The sequence below is a fragment of the Capra hircus genome, chromosome 7 (genome assembly GCF_001704415.2).
Source record: "Capra hircus breed San Clemente chromosome 7, ASM170441v1, whole genome shotgun sequence".
Lineage (NCBI taxonomy): Eukaryota > Metazoa > Chordata > Mammalia > Artiodactyla > Bovidae > Capra > Capra hircus.
The window spans coordinates 48,990,091-49,011,032 of NC_030814.1; the positions used below are offsets into that span (position 1 = coordinate 48,990,091).

The 20,942-nt window shown below is 43.3% G+C and overlaps 1 protein-coding gene across 1 annotated transcript in view; it reads left to right on the plus strand.

The window, feature by feature from the left end:
- CSF1R (colony stimulating factor 1 receptor) overlaps positions 15,639-20,942 on the plus strand; it is a 31,602-nt gene continuing 26,298 nt past the window's right edge. The window contains exons 1-2 of the mRNA XM_018050168.1: positions 15,639-15,842; positions 20,567-20,824. Coding sequence (XP_017905657.1) covers positions 15,794-15,842; positions 20,567-20,824 — 307 coding nt within the window. The 5' untranslated portion in view covers positions 15,639-15,793. The remainder of the gene's footprint in view (positions 15,843-20,566; positions 20,825-20,942) is intronic.

Consider the following 20,942-nt stretch of genomic DNA (forward strand, 5'->3'; position numbering starts at 1 on the left):
TTGCTGACTAAGGTCCGTCTAGTCAAGGCTATGGTTTTCCCAGTGGTCATGTATGGATGTGAGAGTTGGACTGTGAAGAAGGCTGAGCGCCAAAGAATTGATGCTTTTGAACTGTGGTGTTGGAGAAGACTCTTGAGAGTCCCTTGGAGTCTTGAGAGTCCTCATTCTGAAGGAGATCAGCCCTGGGATTTTTTTGGAAGGAATGATGCTATAGCTGAAGCTCCAGTACTTTGGCCACCTCATGCGAAGAGTTGACTCATTGGAAAAGACTCTGATGCTGGGAGGGATTGGGGGCAGGAGGATAAGGGGATGACAGAGGATGAGATGGCTGGATGGCATCACTGACTCGATGGACTTGAGTCTGAGTAAACTCCGGGAGTTGGTGATGGACAGGGAGACCTGGCATGCTGCGATTCATGGGGTCGCAAAAGTCGGACATGACTGAGTGACTGAACTGAACTGATTCTTTAGAATTTTTCTGTGTATAGGATTATGTCATCTGTGAATGAGATGGTTTTATTTCTTTTTATTTGGATCCTTTTTCTTTTTCTTCATGATTGCTCTGACTAGAACCTCGAGTACAATGCTTAACAGAAGTGATAAGAGCCAGTGTCCTTGCCTTGTTCCTCATGTAAAGAGATGGGGGAGGGACCTTTCAGCCTTTTATCATTGAGTAAGCTGTGACTTTTTTGTATATGCGCTTAACTGTGTTGAGGATTTTTTTTTTTTAATTTTAAAAGCCATTCCTAGTGAAACATTTATTTTTCCAATAATTGTATTGGGATATAGTTGATTTACAATGCTGTGTTAGTTCTGCTATATAGCAAAATGAATCAGCTATACGTATACATAAACCCACTCTTTTTTAGATTCTTTTCCCATATAGGTCATTACAGAGTATTGAGTAGAGTTCCCTGTGCTATACAGTAGCTTCTTATTAATTATCTATTTTGCATATAGTAGTGTATATATGTAAATACCAAACTCCCAATTAATCCCTACCTTCCCTTTCCCCCTTGGTAACTATAGGTTTGTTTTCTACATCTCTGACTCTATTTCTGTTTTGTAAATTAGTTCATTGTACCATTTTTTTTTAAGATTCCACATGTAGGAGAAATCATATGATATTTGTCTTTCTCTTACCCCACTCAGTACGGCAATCTCTAGGACCATCCATGTTGCTGCAAACGGCATTGTTTCATTCTTTTTTTATGATAAGTAATATTCCATTGTATATACGTACCATGTCTTCTTTATCTATTTATCCATCAGTGGACATTTAGGTTGCTTCCATGTCTTGGCTATTGTAAAAAAAAAAAAACACTGCAATGGCATTAGGGATCATGTATCTTTTTGAAGTATGATTTTCTCTGAATAAATGCCCAGGATTGTGATTGCTGGATCATATGGTAGCTTCATCGTTAGTTTTTTAAGGAGCCTCCATACTGTTCTCCATGGAGCTTCTGTGATGGCTCAGATAGTAAAGAACCTGCCTGCAATGCAGGAGACCCAGGTTCCACTCCTGAGTCGGGAAGATCCTCTGGAGAAAGAAATGGCTGCTCACTCCAGTATCTTGCCTGGAGAATTCCACAGACAGAGGAGCCTGGCAGGCTACATAGTGCATGGAGTCACAAAGAGTCAGACATTACTAAGCGACTAACACTTTCACTTTTTACACTGTTCTCCATAGTGGCTGTAGCAACTTACATTCCTATCAACAGTGTTAGAGGGTTCCGTTTTCTCCACACCCTCTTCAACTTTTAATGTTTATAGGTTTTTTTGATGATGGCCATTCTGTCTGAGGGCTTCCCTGGTGACTCAGATAGTCAAGAATCTGCCTGCAATGCAGGAGACCTGGGTGTGATCCCTGGATCAGGAAGATTCCCCTGGAGATAGCTACCCACTCCAGTATTCTTGCCTGGAGAATTCCATGGACAGAGGAGCCTGGTGTGTTACAGTCCATGGGGTCACAGAGAGTCGGACACGACTGAGTGAAGAACACTTTCACTTTGATTCTGACTGATGTGAGGTGATACCTCGTAGTTTTGATCTGCATTTGTCTAATAATTAGTGATGTTGAGCATCTTTTTAATATGCTTTTTGGCCATTTCTATGTCGTCTTTGGAGAAACAACTGTATTTAGATCCTCCACCCATTTTTTCATTGGGCTGTTTTTTGGATATTGACCTTCATGAGCTGTTTGTACATTTTGAAAATTAATCCCTTCTTGCTCACTTTGTTTACAAAATATTTTCTCCCATTCTGAGGGTTGTGTTTTCATTTTCTATATGATTTCCTTTGCTGTGCAAAAGCTTTGAGTTCAATTAGGTCCCATTTATTTATCTTTGGTTTTATTTTCATTACTCTAGAAGTGGACCAAAAAAGATCTTGCTGCAATTTATGTCAGACAGTGTCCTGTCTGTGTTTTTCTATAAGAGTTTTATAGTAGGTAGTCTTATGTTTAGGTGTTTAATCCATTTTGAGTTTATTTTTGTGTATGGTGTTAGAGAATGTTCTAATTTCATTCTTTTACATGTAACTGTCCAGTTTTCTCAGCATCATTTATTAAAAAGACTGTTTTTTCTCTGTTGTATGTTCTTGCCTTCTTTGTCATAGATTAAGTGACCATTGCCATGTGGGTTTATCTCTGGATTTTCTATCCTATTCTGTTGATCTGTATTTCTATTTTTGTGCCAGTACCCTACTGTTATGATGACTGTGTCTTTATAATGTAGTCTGAAGCCAGGGAACCTGATTTCTCCAGCTCTGTTTTTCTTTCTCAAGATTACTTTGGCCATTTAGGGGCATTTGTGTTTCCATAAATTGTAAAATTATTTATTCTAATTCTGTGAAAAATGCTACTGGTAATTTTATAGGGATTGCATTGAATTTATAGATTACTTTAAGCAAAAACAATACCCAGCTGTGGATGTGACTGGTGATAGAAGCAAGGTCTGATGCTGTAAAGAGCAATATTGCTTAGGAACCTGGAATGTCAGGTCCATGAATCAAGGCAAATTGGAAGTGGTCAAACAAGAGATGGCAAGAGTGAATGTCGACATTCTAGGAATCGGTGAACTAAAATGGATTGGAATGGGTGAATTTAACTCAGATGACCATTATATCTACTACTGCGGGCAAGAATCCCTCAGAAGAAATGGAGTAGCCATCATGATCAACAAGAGTCCGAAATGCAGTACTTGGATGCAAATTTCAAAAATGACAGAATGATCTCTGTTCATTTCCAAGGCAAACCATTCAATATCACAGTAATCCAAGTCTATGCCCCGACCAGTAATACTGAAGATGCTGAAGTTGAACGGTTCTATGAAGACCTACAAGGCCTTTTAGAACTAACACCCAAAAAAGATGTCCTTTTCATTATAGGGGACTGGAATGTAAAGTAGGAAGTCAAGAAACACCTGGAGTAACAGGCAAATTTGGCCTTGGAATGTGGAATGAAGCAGGGCAAAGACTAATAGAGTTTTGCCAAGAAAATGCACTGGTCATAGCAAACACCCTATTCCAACAACACAAGAGAAGACTCTACACATGGACATCACCAGATGGTCAACACCAAAATCAGATTGATTATATTCTTTGCAGCCAAAGATGGAGAAGCTCTGTACAGTCAACAAAAACAAGACCAGGAGCTGACTGTGGCTCAGATCATGAACTCTTCATTACCAAATTCAGACTCAAATTGAAGAAAGTAGGGAAAACCGCTAAACCATTCAGGTATGACCTAAATCAAATCCCTTATGATTATACAGTGGAAGTGAGAAATAGATTTTAAGGGCCTACATCTGATAGATAGAATGCCTGATGAACTATGGAATGAGGTTCGTGACATTGTACAGGAGACAGGGATCAAGACCATCCCCATGGAAAAGAAATGCAAAAAACAAAATGGCTGTCTGGGAAGGGCTTACAAATAGCTGTGAAAAGAAGAGAGGTGAAAAGCAAAGGAGAAAAGGAAAGATACGAGCATCTGAAGGCAGAGTTCCAAAGAATAACAAGAAGAGGTAAGAAAGGCTTCTTCAGTGATCAATGCAAAGAAATAGAGGAAAACAACAGAATGGGAAAGACTAGAGATCTCTTCAAGAAAATTAGAGATACCAAGGGAACATTTCATGCAAAGATGGGCTGGATAAAGGTCAGAAATGGTATGGACCTAACAGAAGCAGAAGATATTAAGAAGAGGTGGCAAGAATACATGGAAGAACTGTACAAAAAAGATCTTCATGACCCAGATAATCACTATGGTGTGCTCACTCACCTAGAGCCAGACATCCTGGAATGTGAAGTCAAGTGGGCCTTAGAAAGCATCACTATGAACAAAGCTAGTGGAGGTGATGGAATTCCAGTTGAGCTCTTTCAAATCCTGAAAGATGATGCTGTGAAAGTGCTGCACTCAATATGCCAGCAAATTTGGAAAACTCAGCAGTGGCCACAGGACTGGAAAAGGTCAGTTTTCATTCCAATCCCCAAGAAAGGCAATGCCAAAGAATGCTCAAACTACCGCACAATTGCACTCATCTCACACGCTAGTAAAGTAATGCTCAAAATTCTCCAAGCCAGGCTTCAGCAATACGTGAACCGTGAACTTCCAGATGTTCTAGCTGGTTTTAGAAAAGGCAGAGGAACCAGAGATCAAGTTGCCAACATCCGCTGGATCATGGAAAAAGCAAGAGAGTTCCAGAGAAATATCTATTTCTGCTCTATTGACTATGCCAAAGCCTTTGACTGTGTGGATCACAAGAAACTGTGGAAAATTCTGAGAGAGAAGGGAATACTAGACCACCTGACCTGCCTCTTGAGAAATCTGTATGCAGGTCAGGAAGCAACAGTTAGAACTGGACATGGAACAATAGACTGGTTTCAAATAGGAAAAGGAGTATGTCAAGGCTGTATATTGTCACCCTGTTTATTTAATTTATATGCAGAGTACATCATGAGAAACACTGGGCTGGAAGAAACACAAGCTGGAATCAAGATTGCTGGGAAAAATATTAGTAACCTCAGATATGCAGATGACACCACCCTTATGGCAGAAAGTGAAGAGGATCTAAAAAGCCTCTTGATGAAAGTGAAAGTGGAAAGTGAAAAAGTTGGCTTAAAGCTCAACATTCAGAAAATGAAAATCATGGCACCTGGTCCCATCACTTCATGGGAAATAGTTGGGGAAACAGTGGAAACAGTGTCAGACTTTATTTTTGGAGGCTCCAAAATCACTGCAGATGGTGACTGCAGCCATGAAATTAAAAGACGCTTACTCCTTGGAAGAAAAGTTATGACCAACCTAGATAGTATATTCAAAAGCAGAGACATTACTTTGCCGACTAAGGTCCGTCTAGTCAAGGCTATGGTTTTTCCTGTGATCATGTATGGATGTGAGAATTCGACTGTGAAGAAGGCTGAGCGCTGAAGAATTGATGCTTTTGAACTGTGGTGTTGGAGAAGACTCTTGAGAGTCCCTTGGACTGAAAGGAGATCCAACCAGTCCTTTCTGAAGGAGATCAGCCCTGGGATTTCTTTGGAAGGACTGATGCTAAAGCTGAAACTCCAGTACTTTGGCCACCTCATGAGAAGAGTTGACTCATTGGAAAAGACTCTGATGCTGGGAGGGATTAGGGGCAGGAGGATAAGGGGATGACAGAGGATGAGATAGCTGGATGGCATCACTGACTTGATGGACGTGAGTCTGGGTGAACTCTAGGAGTTGGTGATGGACAGGGAGGCCTGGCGTGCTGCGATTCATGGGGTCGCAAAGAGTCAGACATGAGTGAGTGACTGAACTGAACTGAACTTGGGTAGTATTGTCATTTTGACAATATTAATTCTTCCAGTCTAAGAACGTGGTACGTATCTCCATCCATTTGTGTGATCTTTAATTTCTTTCCCCAGTATCTTACCGTTTTCTGTGTTCAAGTCTTTTGCCTCCTTCGGTAGATTTATTCCTAGGTATTTTATACTTTTTGATGAGATGGTAGATGGACTTCTTTCCTCAATTTCTCCTGTTAAGCTTTCATTGTTAGTGTATAGGAATGCACTAATGTATAGTGTCCATTAATTTTGTATCCTAGAATTTTTGTTTTAATTCACAGTTTTGTAGGTATGTTACCATGAAAGCATGTTAGATTTTGTTAAAGACTTTTTTCTATATAAATTGAGATAGTCAGGTGAGATTCAATGGTTGCTTTATTAATGTGATGTTGATTTTCATGTGTTGAACCATCTTTGCATTTCTGTGATAAATCCAACTTGGTTATAGTGTATAATCATTTTAATATGTTGTCAAAGTTGGTTGCTAGTATTAAGTATCTTTGCATCTATGTTCATAAGGGATATTGGTCTGTAGTTTTCTTTTCTCCTGATGTCCTTGCGGATTGATGGTATTAAGGTAATGCTGGCCTCTTAGAATGAGTTGAGAAGTGCTCACTCACTTCTAATTTTTGAATGAATTTGAGACAAATCTGGGCTAATTATTTAAATGTTTGGTAGAACTCAACAGTGAAACTATAAATCTCTGATCTTGGGCTTTTCCTTGTTGGGAGGTTTCGATGATTGAATCATTCTCTTTGATAGCTATAGGTCTGGTCAGAGTTTCTTGTTCTTGACGGTTTTGGTAGATGTTCATGATTAGTAAAGATTCAAAACACTTTACTAAAATACAAATGTATCTAGAAAATTTGAATAGCTAAGGAGATGGAAATAATGTCCAGATGGACAGAAATAACAGGGCAAACAGCTTCCTCTGATCTCTGGGACAGGGACAGTTTCTCCTGACATGGTCTAGGCCACCCCTCAGGGCCATTGTGACCTCCATCTCCCTGGTCAGTCACTTTCTCCACCTCAACATCCTCCACCAGGGTGGGTCCCTGCCAGCCTGGGTCAGGGACTTTGTGACAGGTATACGGAAGTTAAGCACCCTATGCTAAGACTAGAAACAAACCTCTCCAACATCTCAGAGATTCTCAGGTTTCCTCCAGCCCCATCTGTGGGCTCTGGAGGGCAGTAGGCTCAAACATAAGTAAGCATCAGATTCCCCTAGAGAGTCTCTGCAGATCCCCACCTCCCACCTCTAATTCTGCAGCCTGGGATGCCCTGAAATCTGTAGTTTAACAAGTCACCCTGTAATCCTGAGGTTGGGGTTCCTGGACTGTACTTGAAGGTCCCCACCTATACCAGCTCCCTAGCCTCATAAAATAGAACATAAGCTCCAGCCACCAAAATGTTTAATTTTGATGAAGTTCAATTTATATGTTTTTTCACTTTGGTTGCTTGTGGCTTAGCAAGCAATGTTAATTTGTTGACATAGCCATGAAACCATTATGAAGTCCAGGTTATGAATATTTACCCCTGTGCTTTCCTGTAAGAGTTTTATACTTTTAGCCTTTGTAGTTATGACTTTGATCCATTTGAGTTAATTTTGATATATGGTGTGAGTCAGGGTCTGACTTAATCCTTTTGCATGTGGATGTCCAGTTCTCTTAACACATTTGTTAAAAAGACTTTTTTCCCCATTGAATTGTCTTGGCATCTTTGTTGAACATCAATTGACTGTATATATAAAGGTTTCTTTCTGAACTCCCAAGTTTATCCCATTGATGTCTGAATCTGCTCTTATGCACTTACCACACTGTTCTGATTTCTTTAGCTTTGTAGTAAGTAGTGACCTTGGAGAGTGTGACTCTAACTTTGGGTTTTTCCAGATTGATTTGCTATTTGGCATCTATTGAAATTTCATATGAATTTGAGAATCATTTTTTCCATTTCTATCATAAATACCATTGGAATGTTGATACAGACTGATTTTGTTGGTCACTTTGGGAATATTGTTATTTCGACAATATTAAATCTTCCTATCTGTGAGCGCAAATGTTTTCTGTTTAGTCTTAACATCTTTCAGCAGTCTGTTGTGATTTTCAGTGTTTATGTGATACATTTTTTTGTTTAAGCTGGTTCCTACATATTTTATTCATTTTGATATTATTGCACATAATTTTTAAAAATTTCCTTTTGGGGTTCACTGCTGGCATGTAGAAATGCACTCGAGTTTTTTGTGTTGATCTTATATCCTAGAAGTTTGATGAATGCATTTATTAGCTCTAATAGGTTTCAGAGTATTTTGTAGATCCTTTAGGGTTTTTCTGTATATAGGCTTATGTCCTCTCTGAATAGATGAACGTTTACATCTTTTAATTTGAATGCATTTTAATTCTTTTCCTTTGGTTGTTCTGACTAGAACCTCCAGTAAGTATTGAATAGAAATAGCGTCAGTGTCCTTGCCTGGTTCCTGATGTTAGGTGGGTGGAAGAGGACACGGAGCTTTCAATCTTTTATCATGGAGTTAACAGTAAGTTTTTTATATAAACTTTTAATAATTTTGAGGATTTTTAAAAAATTCCTAGTCTTTTGTGTGTTTTATCATGGTAGCAATTAACGTGAGGTTGGTTTTCTTGAGTTAAACTATTATTGCATATGTGGGATAAATCCCACTTGGACATGGTGTGTAATCATCTTAATATGCTGTTAGATTTGGTTTGCTAGTATTTGATTATGTTTGCATTTATGTTTATAAGGGATATGTGTGCTTAATCACTCAGTCATGTCCAACTCTTTGTGATCCCATGGACTGCAACCTGCCAGGCTGTTCTGTCCATTGAGATCCTCCAGGCAAGAATACTTTAGTGGATTACCATGCCCTCCTCCAGGGGACCTTCCAAACCCAGGGACTGAACCTAGGTCTCCTGCATTGCAGGCAGATTCTTTACCATCTGAGCCACCAGGGAAGCCCAAGAGTACTGGAGTGGGTAGCCTATCCCTTCTCTAGGGGAACTTCCCAACCCAGGAATTGAATTGGGGTCTCCTGCATTGCAGGCAAATTCTTTACAAGCTGAGCTACCAGGGAAACCCATAAGGGATATAGGTCTGTAGTTTTCTCATGATATCCTTGTCTGTTCCATCAAGGTAATACTGGCCTCATGGAATGAGTTGAGAAGTGCTCACTCATATTTTATTTTTTGAATGAGTTTGAAATGAATTAGAGTTAATTCTTTAATTGGTACAACTCACTAGTGAACCTTTCTGGTTCTGGGCATGTTCTTGTTGGGAGGTTTGATTCAATCTCTTTGCTCGATATAGTTCTGGTCAGAGTTTCTAGTTCTTACCTTAACTTTGGTTTGTGTTCATGATTAGCAAAGGTGCAAAACACTTTGCTAAAACAAATGTATTTGCAAAATTTCTGTATCTAAGGAGATGGAAAGAGTGTCTTGGTAGACAGAAACAAGAGGGCGAATAGCTTCCTCTCATCTCCAAAACACAGACAGGTTCTGCTGAGGTGGCCTAGGCCACCCCTCAGGGCCACTGTGACCTCAGCCCACTAGTCAGCCACCTTCTCCACATTAACACACACCACCAGGAAGGGGTCCCCAACAGCTTCAGTCAGGGACTCTGAGACAATTGCATGGAAGCTAAGCAACCTATCAGAGACCAGACACAAACCTCTCCTGCATTTCGAGATTCTCAGGTTTCCACCAGCTCTTCAATGGGCTTTGGAGGGCATTGGGCTCAGATATAAGCAAGCCTAAGAATCCCCCAGAGACCCTACTTCCTCCGCAGTTTCCCTCCTCCCGCCTCTAATTCCACAGGCCTGTGATGGCCTTGGAATCTGCATTTTCACTGGTTCCCCTGTGATTCTGAGGTTGGGCTTCCTGAACTGTACTTTGAGGTCCCCTGCCTATGTTGGCTCCCAGGCTTTATAGGAAACACCTAAGCTCCAGCCACCAAAATGTTTAATTTGATGAAGTTCAATTTATCTATTTTTTGTCTTGGTTGTTTGTGGCTTTGGTGACATAGCTGTGAAACCAATTTCACATCCAGGTTATGAATATTTACCCCTATGCTTTCCTCCAAGTGTTTCATATTTTCAGCCTTTCTATTTATGTCTTTGATCCATTTAGGTTAATTTTTGAACATATATGAAGTATGGTTTACTTCATTCTTTCGTATGTGGATATCCATTGTCTTAATAACGTTTGTTGGAAAGACTGTTTTTCTCCCATTGAATGGTAATAGCATCCTTATTGATAATCAATTGCCTTAAATTCTTTCAGGCGTGTGCTGTGGTTTTCAGTGATTATGTCCTGCATATCTTTCACTAAATTGGTTCCCACGTATTTTATTCATTTTGATACTATTGCAGACACGATTATTTTTAAATTTCCTTCTTGGTTGTTCCCTGGTAGTGTATGGAAATACACTTAAGTTTTGTTTGTTGATCCTATATCCTGTAACTTTGCTGAATACATTTATTTTCTCTAATATTTCAGAGTGTTTTGTAGACTCTTCAGGGTCTTTCTGTATATAGAAAGAATTCTGTTCTCTGTGAATAGAGAAAGGTTTTCTTCTTTTCATTTGGATGCATTTTATTTCTTTTTCTTTGTGATTACACTGACTAGAGCCTCCAGTACAATGATGAATAGAAATAGTGAGAGCTGGTATCTTTGCTTTGTTCCTGATATAAGGTGTGGAGTAGGAAGCTTTCAATATTTTATTATTGAGTTAGCTATGAATTTTTAAATATGCTTTTAATAATTTTGAGGATTTTTTAAAAATTCCTAGTCTTTCGTGTGTTTATCACGAAAGTACATTAGATTTTGTGAAAGGCTTTTTCTGTGTCATTTGAGATAACCATGTGAAATTCTGTTGTTCTATTAATGTAATGTTGATTTTCTTTTGTTTACCCACCTTTGCATTTCTGCAAAGTGGGCTAAATCTCACTGGTAATGGTGTTATTTATTTTAATAGGCTGTCAGTCTTGGTTTGCTAGTATCTGGTTGAGTATGTTTGCACTTATGTTTATAGGGGATATTGGTCTGTAGTTTTCCCATGACGTCCTTGTCTATTGATGGTATCAAGGTAATGCTGGCCTCATAGAATGACTTGAGAAGTGCTCAGCCATCTTGTAATTTTTAAATGAGTTTGAGACAAATTAGGGTTAATTCTTTAAATGTTTGGTAGAATTCAGAGTGAAACTATTAGTATCTGGTCCTGGGCTTTAACTTGTTGTGAGGTATTTGATGATTGATTCAATGTCTTTGTCATTTATAGGTCTGGTCAGAGTTTCTAGTTCCTAACTGATTTTGTTGGTGTATATCATTAGCAAAGGCTCAAAACACTTCACTAAAACACAGATGCATCTATAAACTTTATTTTATCCAAGGAGATGGAAAGAATGGGCAGATACACTCAATAACAGGGCAGACAGCTTCCTCCGATCCCCTGGACAGTGACAGGTTCTGCTGAGGTGGCCTAGGCCTCCCCTCAGGGCCACTGTGACCTCCGTCCCCCTGATCAGCCACCTTTTCCACCTCTACACCCTCCACCAAGAGGGTCCCACCAGCCCGGGTCAGAGATTTTGTGACAACTGCATGGAAGCTAAGTACCCCATCCCGAGACCAGACACAAACTTCTCCTGTATCTTAGAGATTCTCAGGTTTCCTCTATCTCCATCCATGGGCTTCTGAGGGCAGTGGGGCCAACATAAGGAAGCATTCAAATTCCCAAGAAAGCTTGTTTCCTGTGTAGTCCCACCCCTAATTCAGCAGGCCTGGGATGGCCCTGGAATCTGCATTTTCACAGGTCCCCCTGTGATTCTGAGGCTGGGGTTCCTGAATTGTACTTGGATGTACCTGCCTTTGCCCACTCAATGACCTTATAGAATACAATCTAAGCTCCAGCTACCAAAATGCTTATTTTTTATGAAGTTCAGTTTATCTATTTTTTTTCCTTTGGTTGCTTATGGCTTTGGTGACATAGCTATGAAAACATTTTCAATTCCAGGTTATGAATAATTACCCCTATGCTTTCTTCTAAGAGTTTTATACATTAGGCCTTTATATTTTGTCTTTGATCCATTTTGAGTTAATTTTTGTATGTAATGTGAAGTCAGAGTCTGACTACATTCTTCTGTATGTGGATATCCACTTCTCTTAACACCAGTTGTTGAAAAGACTTTTTCAACATTGAATGGTTTGGGCATCCTTGTTGAAAATCAGCTGACTATGGAAGTAAAGGTTTCTTTCTGAACTCTCAAGTTTATTCTATAGATATCTACATCTATTCTATGTATTTCACTGTGCTGTGTTACTAAGAAAAACTTTGGAAATTTCTTTTACCTTTTAGGATAGGGTGTAGGTTTAAGGCTTACAGCCCAGAAATTCATTATACACCCCTCATAAAACCACTGCTCTGGAATTCAATTTATTAAAAAACACACTCCAAAAGCAAGAAATACCCACATTCCCAATTTAAAAATATTTACTCTCCTGATTAAAATATTTACTTAACCTGGAAAACCTTATCCATCAGAGGGCAGACAGAATGAAAACTACAATTACAGAAAACTAATCAATCTGATCACATGGACCACAGCCTTGTCTAACTCAGTGAAACTATGAGCCTTGCCGTGTAGGGCCACCCAAGATGGATGGGTCATGGTGGAGAGTTCTGACAAAACATAGTCCACTGGCGAAGGAAACGGCAAAACTCTTCAGTATTCTTGCCTTAAGAACCACATAAACAGTATGAAAAGACAAAAAGATATGACACTGAAAGATGAACTCTCTAGGTCGGTAGGTGCCCAATATGCTACTGGAGATCAGTGGAAAAATAGCTCCAGAAAGAATGAAGAGATGAAGCCAAAGCAAAAACAACGACCAACTGTGGATGTGACTGGTGATGGAAGTTAAGTCTGATGCTGTAAAGAACAGTACTGCATAGGAACCTGGAATGTTAGGTCCGTGAATCAAGGTAAATTGGAAGTGGTCAAACAGGAGATGGTAAGAGTGAACATTGACATTTTAGGAATCAGTCAACTAAAATGGACCGGAATGGGCAAATGTAACTCAGATTACCATTATATCTACTACTGAGGGCAGGAATCCCTTAGAAAAAGTGGAGTAGCCATCATGGTCAACAAGAGTCCTAAATGCAGTACTGGGATGCAATCTCAAAAACGACAGAATGATCTCTGTTCGTTTCCAAGGCAAACGATTCAGTATCACAGTAATCCAAGTTTATGCCCAGACCAGTAATGCTGAAGAAGCAGAAGTTGAACGGTTCTATGAAGACCTACCAGACCTAGAACTAACACCCAAAAAAGATATCCTTTTCATTACAGGGGACTGGAATGCAAAAGTAGGAAGTCAAGAGATACGTGCAAGGACAGGCAAGTTTGGCCTTAGAGTACAAAATGAAGGAGGGCAAAGGTTAAGAGTTTTGCCAAGAGAATGCACTGGTCATAGCAAACACCCTCTTTCAATAACACAAGAGAAGACTCTACACATGGACATCACCAGATGGTCAACACCAAAATCAGATTGATTATATTCTTGCAGCCAAAGATGGAGAAGCTCTATACAGTCAGCAAAACAAGACCAGGAGCTAACTGTGGCTCAGATCATGAACTCCTTATTGCCAAATTCAGACTGAAATTGAAGAAAGTAGGGAAAACCACTAGACCATTCAGGTATGACCTAAATCAAATCCCTTACAGTTATACAGTGGAAGTGAGAAATAGATTCAAGGGATTAGATCTGTTAGAGTGCCTGAAGAACTATGGATTTATCACTTTTTCACTTTAAATTAGTCATATCTATTGTTTAACTGAACATCAGTAAGGACATGGAATTTTTTTGTTAGATGAAAGCAAAATCACATTTTGTAGTGGTGTAATCAAAGCCAAAACTTCCCTGGTGGCTCAGTGGTCAAGAAGGAGACACAGGAGATGCAGGTTCCATCCCTGGGTCAGGAAGATCCTCTGGAGGAGGAAATGGCAACCCACTCCAGTATTGTTGCCTGGAAAGTCCAGTGGGCAGAGGAGGATTTTCTGTATATAGGATTATGTCATCTGTGAAGAGAGAAAGTTTTACTTCTTTTAATTTGGATGCCTTTTATTTCTTTTTCTTTGTGATTATTCTAGCTCGGACCTCCAGTATAGTGTTGAATAGAAACAGTGAGGGATGTTGTCCTTGTCTTGTTGCTGATGTAAAGCTGTGGTGGGAGGGGTGGGGGCAGGGAAGCTTTCAATGTTTTATCTTTGAGTTAGCTGTGGGTTTTTTTATATATGCTTTTAATAATTTTGAGGATGTTTGTGTTCATTTCTAGTCTTTGGGTGTTTTTTTTTTTATCATGAAAGCATGTTAGATTTTATTAAAGGCTTTTTTCTGTGTAAGTTGAGATAATCATGTGAAATCCTCTCATTGTATTATTGTGATGTCGATTTCCTTGTACTGAGCCACCTCTTCATTTGTTGGATAAATCCCAGTTGATCCTGGTGTATAATCATTTTAATATGCTGTCGGGTTTGGTTTGCTGGAATTTGGTTGAGTATGTTTGCAGTTAGGTTCATAAGAGAAATTCATCTAATAGTTTTGTTTATGATATCCTTCTTTGTTGATGGAATCAGTTACTGTAGCCCTCATAGAATGAGTTATGAAGAGCCCAGTCATCTTCTATTTTTTTGAATGAGCTTGAGACAAATCAGGGTTAATTCTTTAAGTGCTTCTTTTTTGTTGGGTGGTTTTTATTGATTGATTGAATCTCTTTGATAGTTATAGGTCTGGTCAGATTTTCTGTGTCTTTGTTTGTTTTCATGATTTGTAAAGGTTCAAAACACTTTGCTAAGACAGAAATGTATTTCTAATACTTATAGTTCTAAGTCGATGGAAAGATGAATCATTTTCTTGGATCAATGTTTATTGAGTGGTTTTTTTTTTAGATTCTAGAATTAATTTTATAACCATTTGAATAGAAATAATCAACTAAAAGTGGTAAACGCAACTGCATCCAGGAAAGGCGGCAGAGGAATGCTGATTTTCTTAGACGTACAGCCGCACAGGTTACTACTTTGTAAAAGCAAACAGACTCAATTAGTTCAGAAAAAGGTAGTTATATAGCCTGTGATGTTGCTGCTGTTGTTCAGTTGGTAAGTCATGTCCAAATCTTTGGGACCTCGTGGACGGCAGCATGCCAGGCTTTCCTGTCCTTTACTATCTCCCGAAGTTTGCTCAAATTTCTATCCATTGAGTCAGTGATGCTATCCAGTCTTATCCTCTTCAGGTTGTCTAGATCCAAATTCCACCTCCATTTGGTAGCTATGTGAGCTTGGGCAAGTTTACAGTGTTTGAGCTCTCTGAACCTCAATTTTCCCATTGCAGAATGGAAATGATAACAGTGCCTACTGTATAAAATTTTTGTGGGAACAAAAGGGGACAGTGGTATGTAAAGGTTTGGCTGGTGAGTGTCCTGTAAATGGAAGCTTCTTAATACTATCTGTTATCAGGCTTGTCCAGACCAACCTAACTTCCTTTTCCACTTAGCAAGAGCCCACTGCTGCTCTGGAGACCCCATGTGTACAGTCAGCTGCCTGTCTAACATTGGGCATGTCTCTACTCCCAGGGCCCCTTAGAGGCGGCTTCGGAAGGGCTCCGAACTTAGTGGTCCTACCCTTACTCCAACCCCGCCCCCTGGGGGTCATGTCTTTATTTTGTTTTGTTTTTTTTTTAACCAAGATTTCCAAACTCTGTGGTTGCCTTGCCTAGCTAAAAGAGGAAGAGTGGGATCAGCCCAAGAAGAAGGAGGAAGAGGAAAACAAGACAAACAGCCAGGGCTAGTGGAGAGGAACACATGTCCAGTGGGTCTGGTCCCGTCAGAGCCAGTGTCTGAGAATCTGGTTCTCTGCCCACCCGCGAGCCCTGCATCAGCCTGCCACTTTCCTGCTGAGGCCATGGGCCCACGGACCCTGCTGATCCTGCTGGTGGCCACAGCTTGGCATGGTAAGAGCAGAACCAGAGCCTCGAGGGCTGGTGGGGGTGACAAGGTTGTGACAGGGTTCCGAGGGAAGGATTCTCTAAACCTCTGCCCCTCACTAGGTGTCTCCACTCCGTGTTCTCATCTCCCCGGCCCTGAACTGCGGGTGTGTGGGTGTCTGCTTCGGAAAGGCAGTGGAGGGAAAGCGGGTATGAACTGGGTGGAAGCAGCCTGGCCAGGGCTGTGGACCTGGCCCAGCTCAGATGGTGACTGTCCATGTGTCCTGAACACATTCCTATGCCCTCAGGGCTCTTTAGTGCCTACCAAACGGTCAACAGCATGTTTTGGGGGCTGATGGACCAGACAAAATGCTCCTCAAACCCCACTGTGCACACAGATCCCCCAGGGATCTTGTTACAGTGCAGACTCTGACTCTATTGGTCTCAGGTATGACCTGAGATTCTTCATGACTAGCGAGTTCCTAGGAGATGCTAGTGCCACTGGTCCAGACCTACACTGAGCAGCGTGGCCCAGAGAGCCCCTCGTGGCTCTGCTGGCACTGCCAGTGTGGGACTCACGAGGCGAATGAGGCAGGATGTGACTTGGAGGGGCCTGAACAGGCAATGGTCCTTCCTTGGACGGCTTGGGCAAGAGGTCAGAAGGAGAGGTAAGAGGTTAGCCTCTCTGGCCCAGGGCTCAGGACAGATAAGTTTGGGACGAGAGAGTACAAGGCTAGCAGCTTGTCTCGGGAGGACAGCGAGGGTCTGCTAGGCTGAAGTCCTCCCATACACAGGCTGTGGGGCCTCAGGACAGAGAGCTGTGGAGCAGACCCCACCCGAATCCCATCCCTCCGACAGCATCGGTGATGCAGGATCTCCCTCTAGGAGGGTCCCTAACTGAGGCTGGGGGCTAGGTGCTGGACTCGTATCTACAGTAGGCCCAACAAACACATGCTAAGTTCTTTGGGCCACTCTGTGCGGGATATGGGATCAAACCCGTGCCCTCTGCACTGGGAGTGTGGACTCTTCACCATTGGATCACCAGGGGCTCCCCTAAATTTTCTTGCATGTTTGGAGGAACCCTGGGGAAGGATGGAGACTGTGGGTGGGGTAGGAAGGCAGTGGCATCTCCGGTCTTCCATCTCAGGCCGTGGCTGTAGGACCCTGAGAAATAGGTGCGTCTGGTCCCTGCGGGGGAGATGGCCCACTGAAGGGCTCTTTTGGGCCCAGTCAGTTCTGCTGGGCTTGCAAGTCTGTCCTCTCTTGTTGAGATGAATTCTGTGTAATAGAAAGCACAGATTCTTAAGCACCTGTGATGAGATTTGACAAGTATATATGCTTGTGTCCCCATCATCTCAGTTAAGATAGACACTATTCCCCTCATCCTAGAAAGCTTTGTGGGTTTAATTTCACTCTTTTGTCCTATCTTCCTGCCCAGAAAATGCCCGTGGGAGACTGATGGGGGATGGAGGGGCTGTCCAGCATCTCGCCTCAAAGGAAAGAAGAAATGGGGAGTGCAGGCTTGAAGCCCGCATTTTCAGTAGGCCAGTGATGAAGGAGGGGCAGTTGTGAGAAAGTTGGGGGACAGAATCAGTGCACCCTAGAGGCCAGAAGAGGCTCGCTAAGACTCTGGGCCGAGGAGGAGGCTGTGCCCCAAACTTCGGCATGCTGTGTGTGTGTGGGGGGGTGCGTGTGTTGGGGGAGCGGTGGGGGGTGTTTGGGGCACACCCTGGGAACTGTTGATGAGGGGGGTCTCCCAAGCAAGTGGGAGGGGGCGAGAAGGTCTGGGGAGATAAGATGGTGGGGTGAAGGGACAGAAGGGGTCCGGCCCCCACCCAGGGAGTAAAGCCCTGAGCAAGCTTTTCCTTCCCTCCAGTCAAGCCAGCAGTGGGCAGCTGGAGCGGAAGCTGAGGGTGTCAGCCCTGTCCTGCATGAATACTCGAGACAACAGGGCCAAATAAGATAATGCCTTTCTGACTACACTCTCAGGAGGCCGAGGCTGGAGTTAGAGGACAGGGGAGGGGTGGGGGAGGGAGAAGGCGCCTGTGAGACCCAGCAGGGGCAGAAGCAGAATACAGAGTCACAGACTCTGAGACCGCGGGATGTTACAGGCATAGTCTGTGACCTTTAAAAGTTAGCACTTCAGCTGTCAGAGTGTCAGGATCAGAGAGGAGAAGTGACTTAGCAGCAGCAGCAGCAGCTGAAGCAGTAACATAGGACAGGAGAGCTGACTCAGCCAGAGGTTGTGTATCACCTCCTTGAATCCTCCCAGGACCTCTCAGATGTGGAAATTCAGATTATTCTCATTGAAAGAGTAGCCTGAGGGTCAGAGGTTAAGCAGCCTTCTTAGTTAGCGGGGAGAGCCAAGTTTTAGACCCAGGTTGGCATAGCACAGTGGTAAAGAAGCCTCCTGCCAATGCAGGCGATGCAAGAGACTCAGGCTCGATCTCTGGGTCAGGAAGATGCCCTGGAGGAGGAAGTGGCAACCCACTCCAGTATTCTTGCCTGAAGAATTCCTTGGACAGGGAAGCCTGGTGGGCTACAGCCCATGGGGTTGCAAAAAGTCAAACATGACTGAGCGATGACTGGCTGACGTGAGCCCACAGTCAAGCTCTTCCCCCTAGTCCCGCACCCCCACCCCGATGCCCTGCGTGGCTGCAGCAGTAATAGGCTAGCACCTGCTCTGTTGGGACTTGCCAGCAGCCTGCCAAAAATGATGCTTGCCCCTCTCCCTGGGGGTCAGCAGCACAGGGAAGCCTGGCTACAACCCCCGGCGTCGGCTTCCGCAGTATTCCTCTGGTCACTCCATCCTTTATGCAGATCAGAAGCCTGCACATCTCTGATGTGTATAAAATCAGAACATAAATTAAGTCATCCTGAAATAGTTTGACAGCGAGGATCTTTCTGATTCTGGGGTTTGTGGTGAGGGCAGGGTGCAGTGGGATGGAAAGACCCATTTAAGAAGCTTTTGTGCAGTACTTCCCTGGTGGTCCACTGGTTAAAAATCCACTTTCCAATGCAGGGGACGTGGGTTCAATCCCTGGTTGGGGAACTAAGATCCCACATGCCGCTAAGCCCACACACTGCAGCTTCAGAGCACTTATGCTGCAACGAAAGAGCTCACGTGCTGAAACTAAGACATAATGCAGCCAAATAAATAGTTACACTTTTTTTTTTTTTTAAGATGAAGCTTTTGTGCAAGATGATGAAGAGTCCCTGAATTTGCCTCGTTCCCTCAGGGTTGGGATGTCCGTGGCCCCATCACTGGGACAGACAGATTGGAATCAGTGGGGGGCACCTAGTAGGTCAGTGGCAGAGCCGGTCCCGCAGCCTGGGACACGCCAGTGCCCAGCAGGTGGTACCGCCTGTTTCGCGGGGTGAGGGGTTCTTTCCCCTAAAGGGGACAGCGGCCAGGAAGCAGAAGTGAGAGCCTCCCTGGGAGGAGGACTGCAGGCTGAGCGGAAACGGGGGCCAGGCTGGGTGCCAGCAGTGTGTTTCCGCCTGCACAAGCTGGAGGGCGCCTGGCAGCCCCTCCATGTCCTTGAATCAGCTCTCACTTCCCTCCTTTACCCCTATTTTAGGCCTTGGAAAAATGCTGACACTGCAGAGGCAATGGGCCTTCTTCCCGGAGGGCCTGAGATGAGTTTCAAGTTCTCTTTTCTCCTTCAAGAAAATTTTCCTTAAAAGAGATTGTCTCCCTGGTAAACACAGCAGCGCTGGGATGTCAGGGTGGGCTCCTGGAGGTAGACTAGATGGTAAATAGAATGGCTAACCTTGGCTGAGTTATTTATATTTGGTGACAGGTGATGTTCTAAAGCTTTCTGTGCATTTAAATCTCCCGACATCCCAATAAATGGGTATAATTTTGGTCCCCATCTTATATGGGGAAACTGAGGCACAGAGCCTCTGAACCTCCCCACTGTGCTACAGACCAGATGTCCAGTGATGAGAGAAGGCACAGCAGAAAACTCTGAACTCTGCTATGCTAAGATCCCACACCCCTTTTCTTCTTTTATTTCTTTAAAATATTTTTTAAAGATATATGCATTTTTATTTGGTTTTGGCCATATCGTGTGGCATGTAGAGGAGTCAAACCCATGCCCTCTGCAGTAGAAGCTCAGAGTCTTAATCACTGGACCATTAGGGAAGTCCCTTTTTCTTCTTCCTGGTGTGAATTAATTCAGAGCACTTTGCCACGAACATTCTATTCATCTGTTTCTTCTTGCCTGGAGAATCCCAAGGACAGAGGAGCCTGGTGAGCTACAGTCTATGGGGTTGCAGAGAGTCAGACACGCCTGAGTGACTTTCATTTTTGCTTGTTTGAAACCCCTTCTTTGAGCCAGGTGCTGGACTTCGTAGCAGGAATGCAGGCCATTTATTACATCAGGCTGAAAGAGTCTACTCCTGGGGAGAATGATGCAGTCATGGCCAGGAAGACTGAGGCCAGAGGCCGGGGTAGCCCCCATGGGACAGTGGCTGGGTGGGAGGCCAAGAAAGCCCCCAGTCCCCTTCTCTCAGAGACATCAGAGACATCAGTCCATCACAGAAGGTTTGGGGCAGGGCCTGAGTGACTGACCAGAGAGGGGCAGGGACTTGTTCGAGGTGGTCCTGCAGTTCGTAGCTGAACCCCAGAACCAGCAGCACCCTGCCAGAGCAGCACCCTGCCAGGGCAGCACCCATGTCAGAGGCAGGGTACGGCCAACGGGATGTCACCTCAGCCCTCGCTTCTGTTTGCCGCTTCCCATCACCAGGTCAGGGGGTCCCGGTGATAGAGCCCAGTGGCCCTGAGCTGGTGGTGGAGCCAGGCACAGCGGTGACCTTGCGATGTATGAGCAATGGCAGCGTGAAGTGGGATGGCCCCATTTCCCCCTACTGGACTCTGGACTCTGAGGCCCCCAGAAGCATCCTCAGCACGAACAATGCCACCTTCCTGCACACGGGAACGTACCGCTGCACTGAGCCTGGAGACCCCTTGGCAGGCACTGCTGCTATCCACCTCTACGTCAAAGGTGAGCACTATGAGCCCCCTCCCAAGAGGACTAGCCCAGCACGGCCCACCAGGAATGGCCAAGAGGGCTGGGCCCTGACGTGAGCATCATAACAGGCCAGCTCCACGTTTACTGAGAA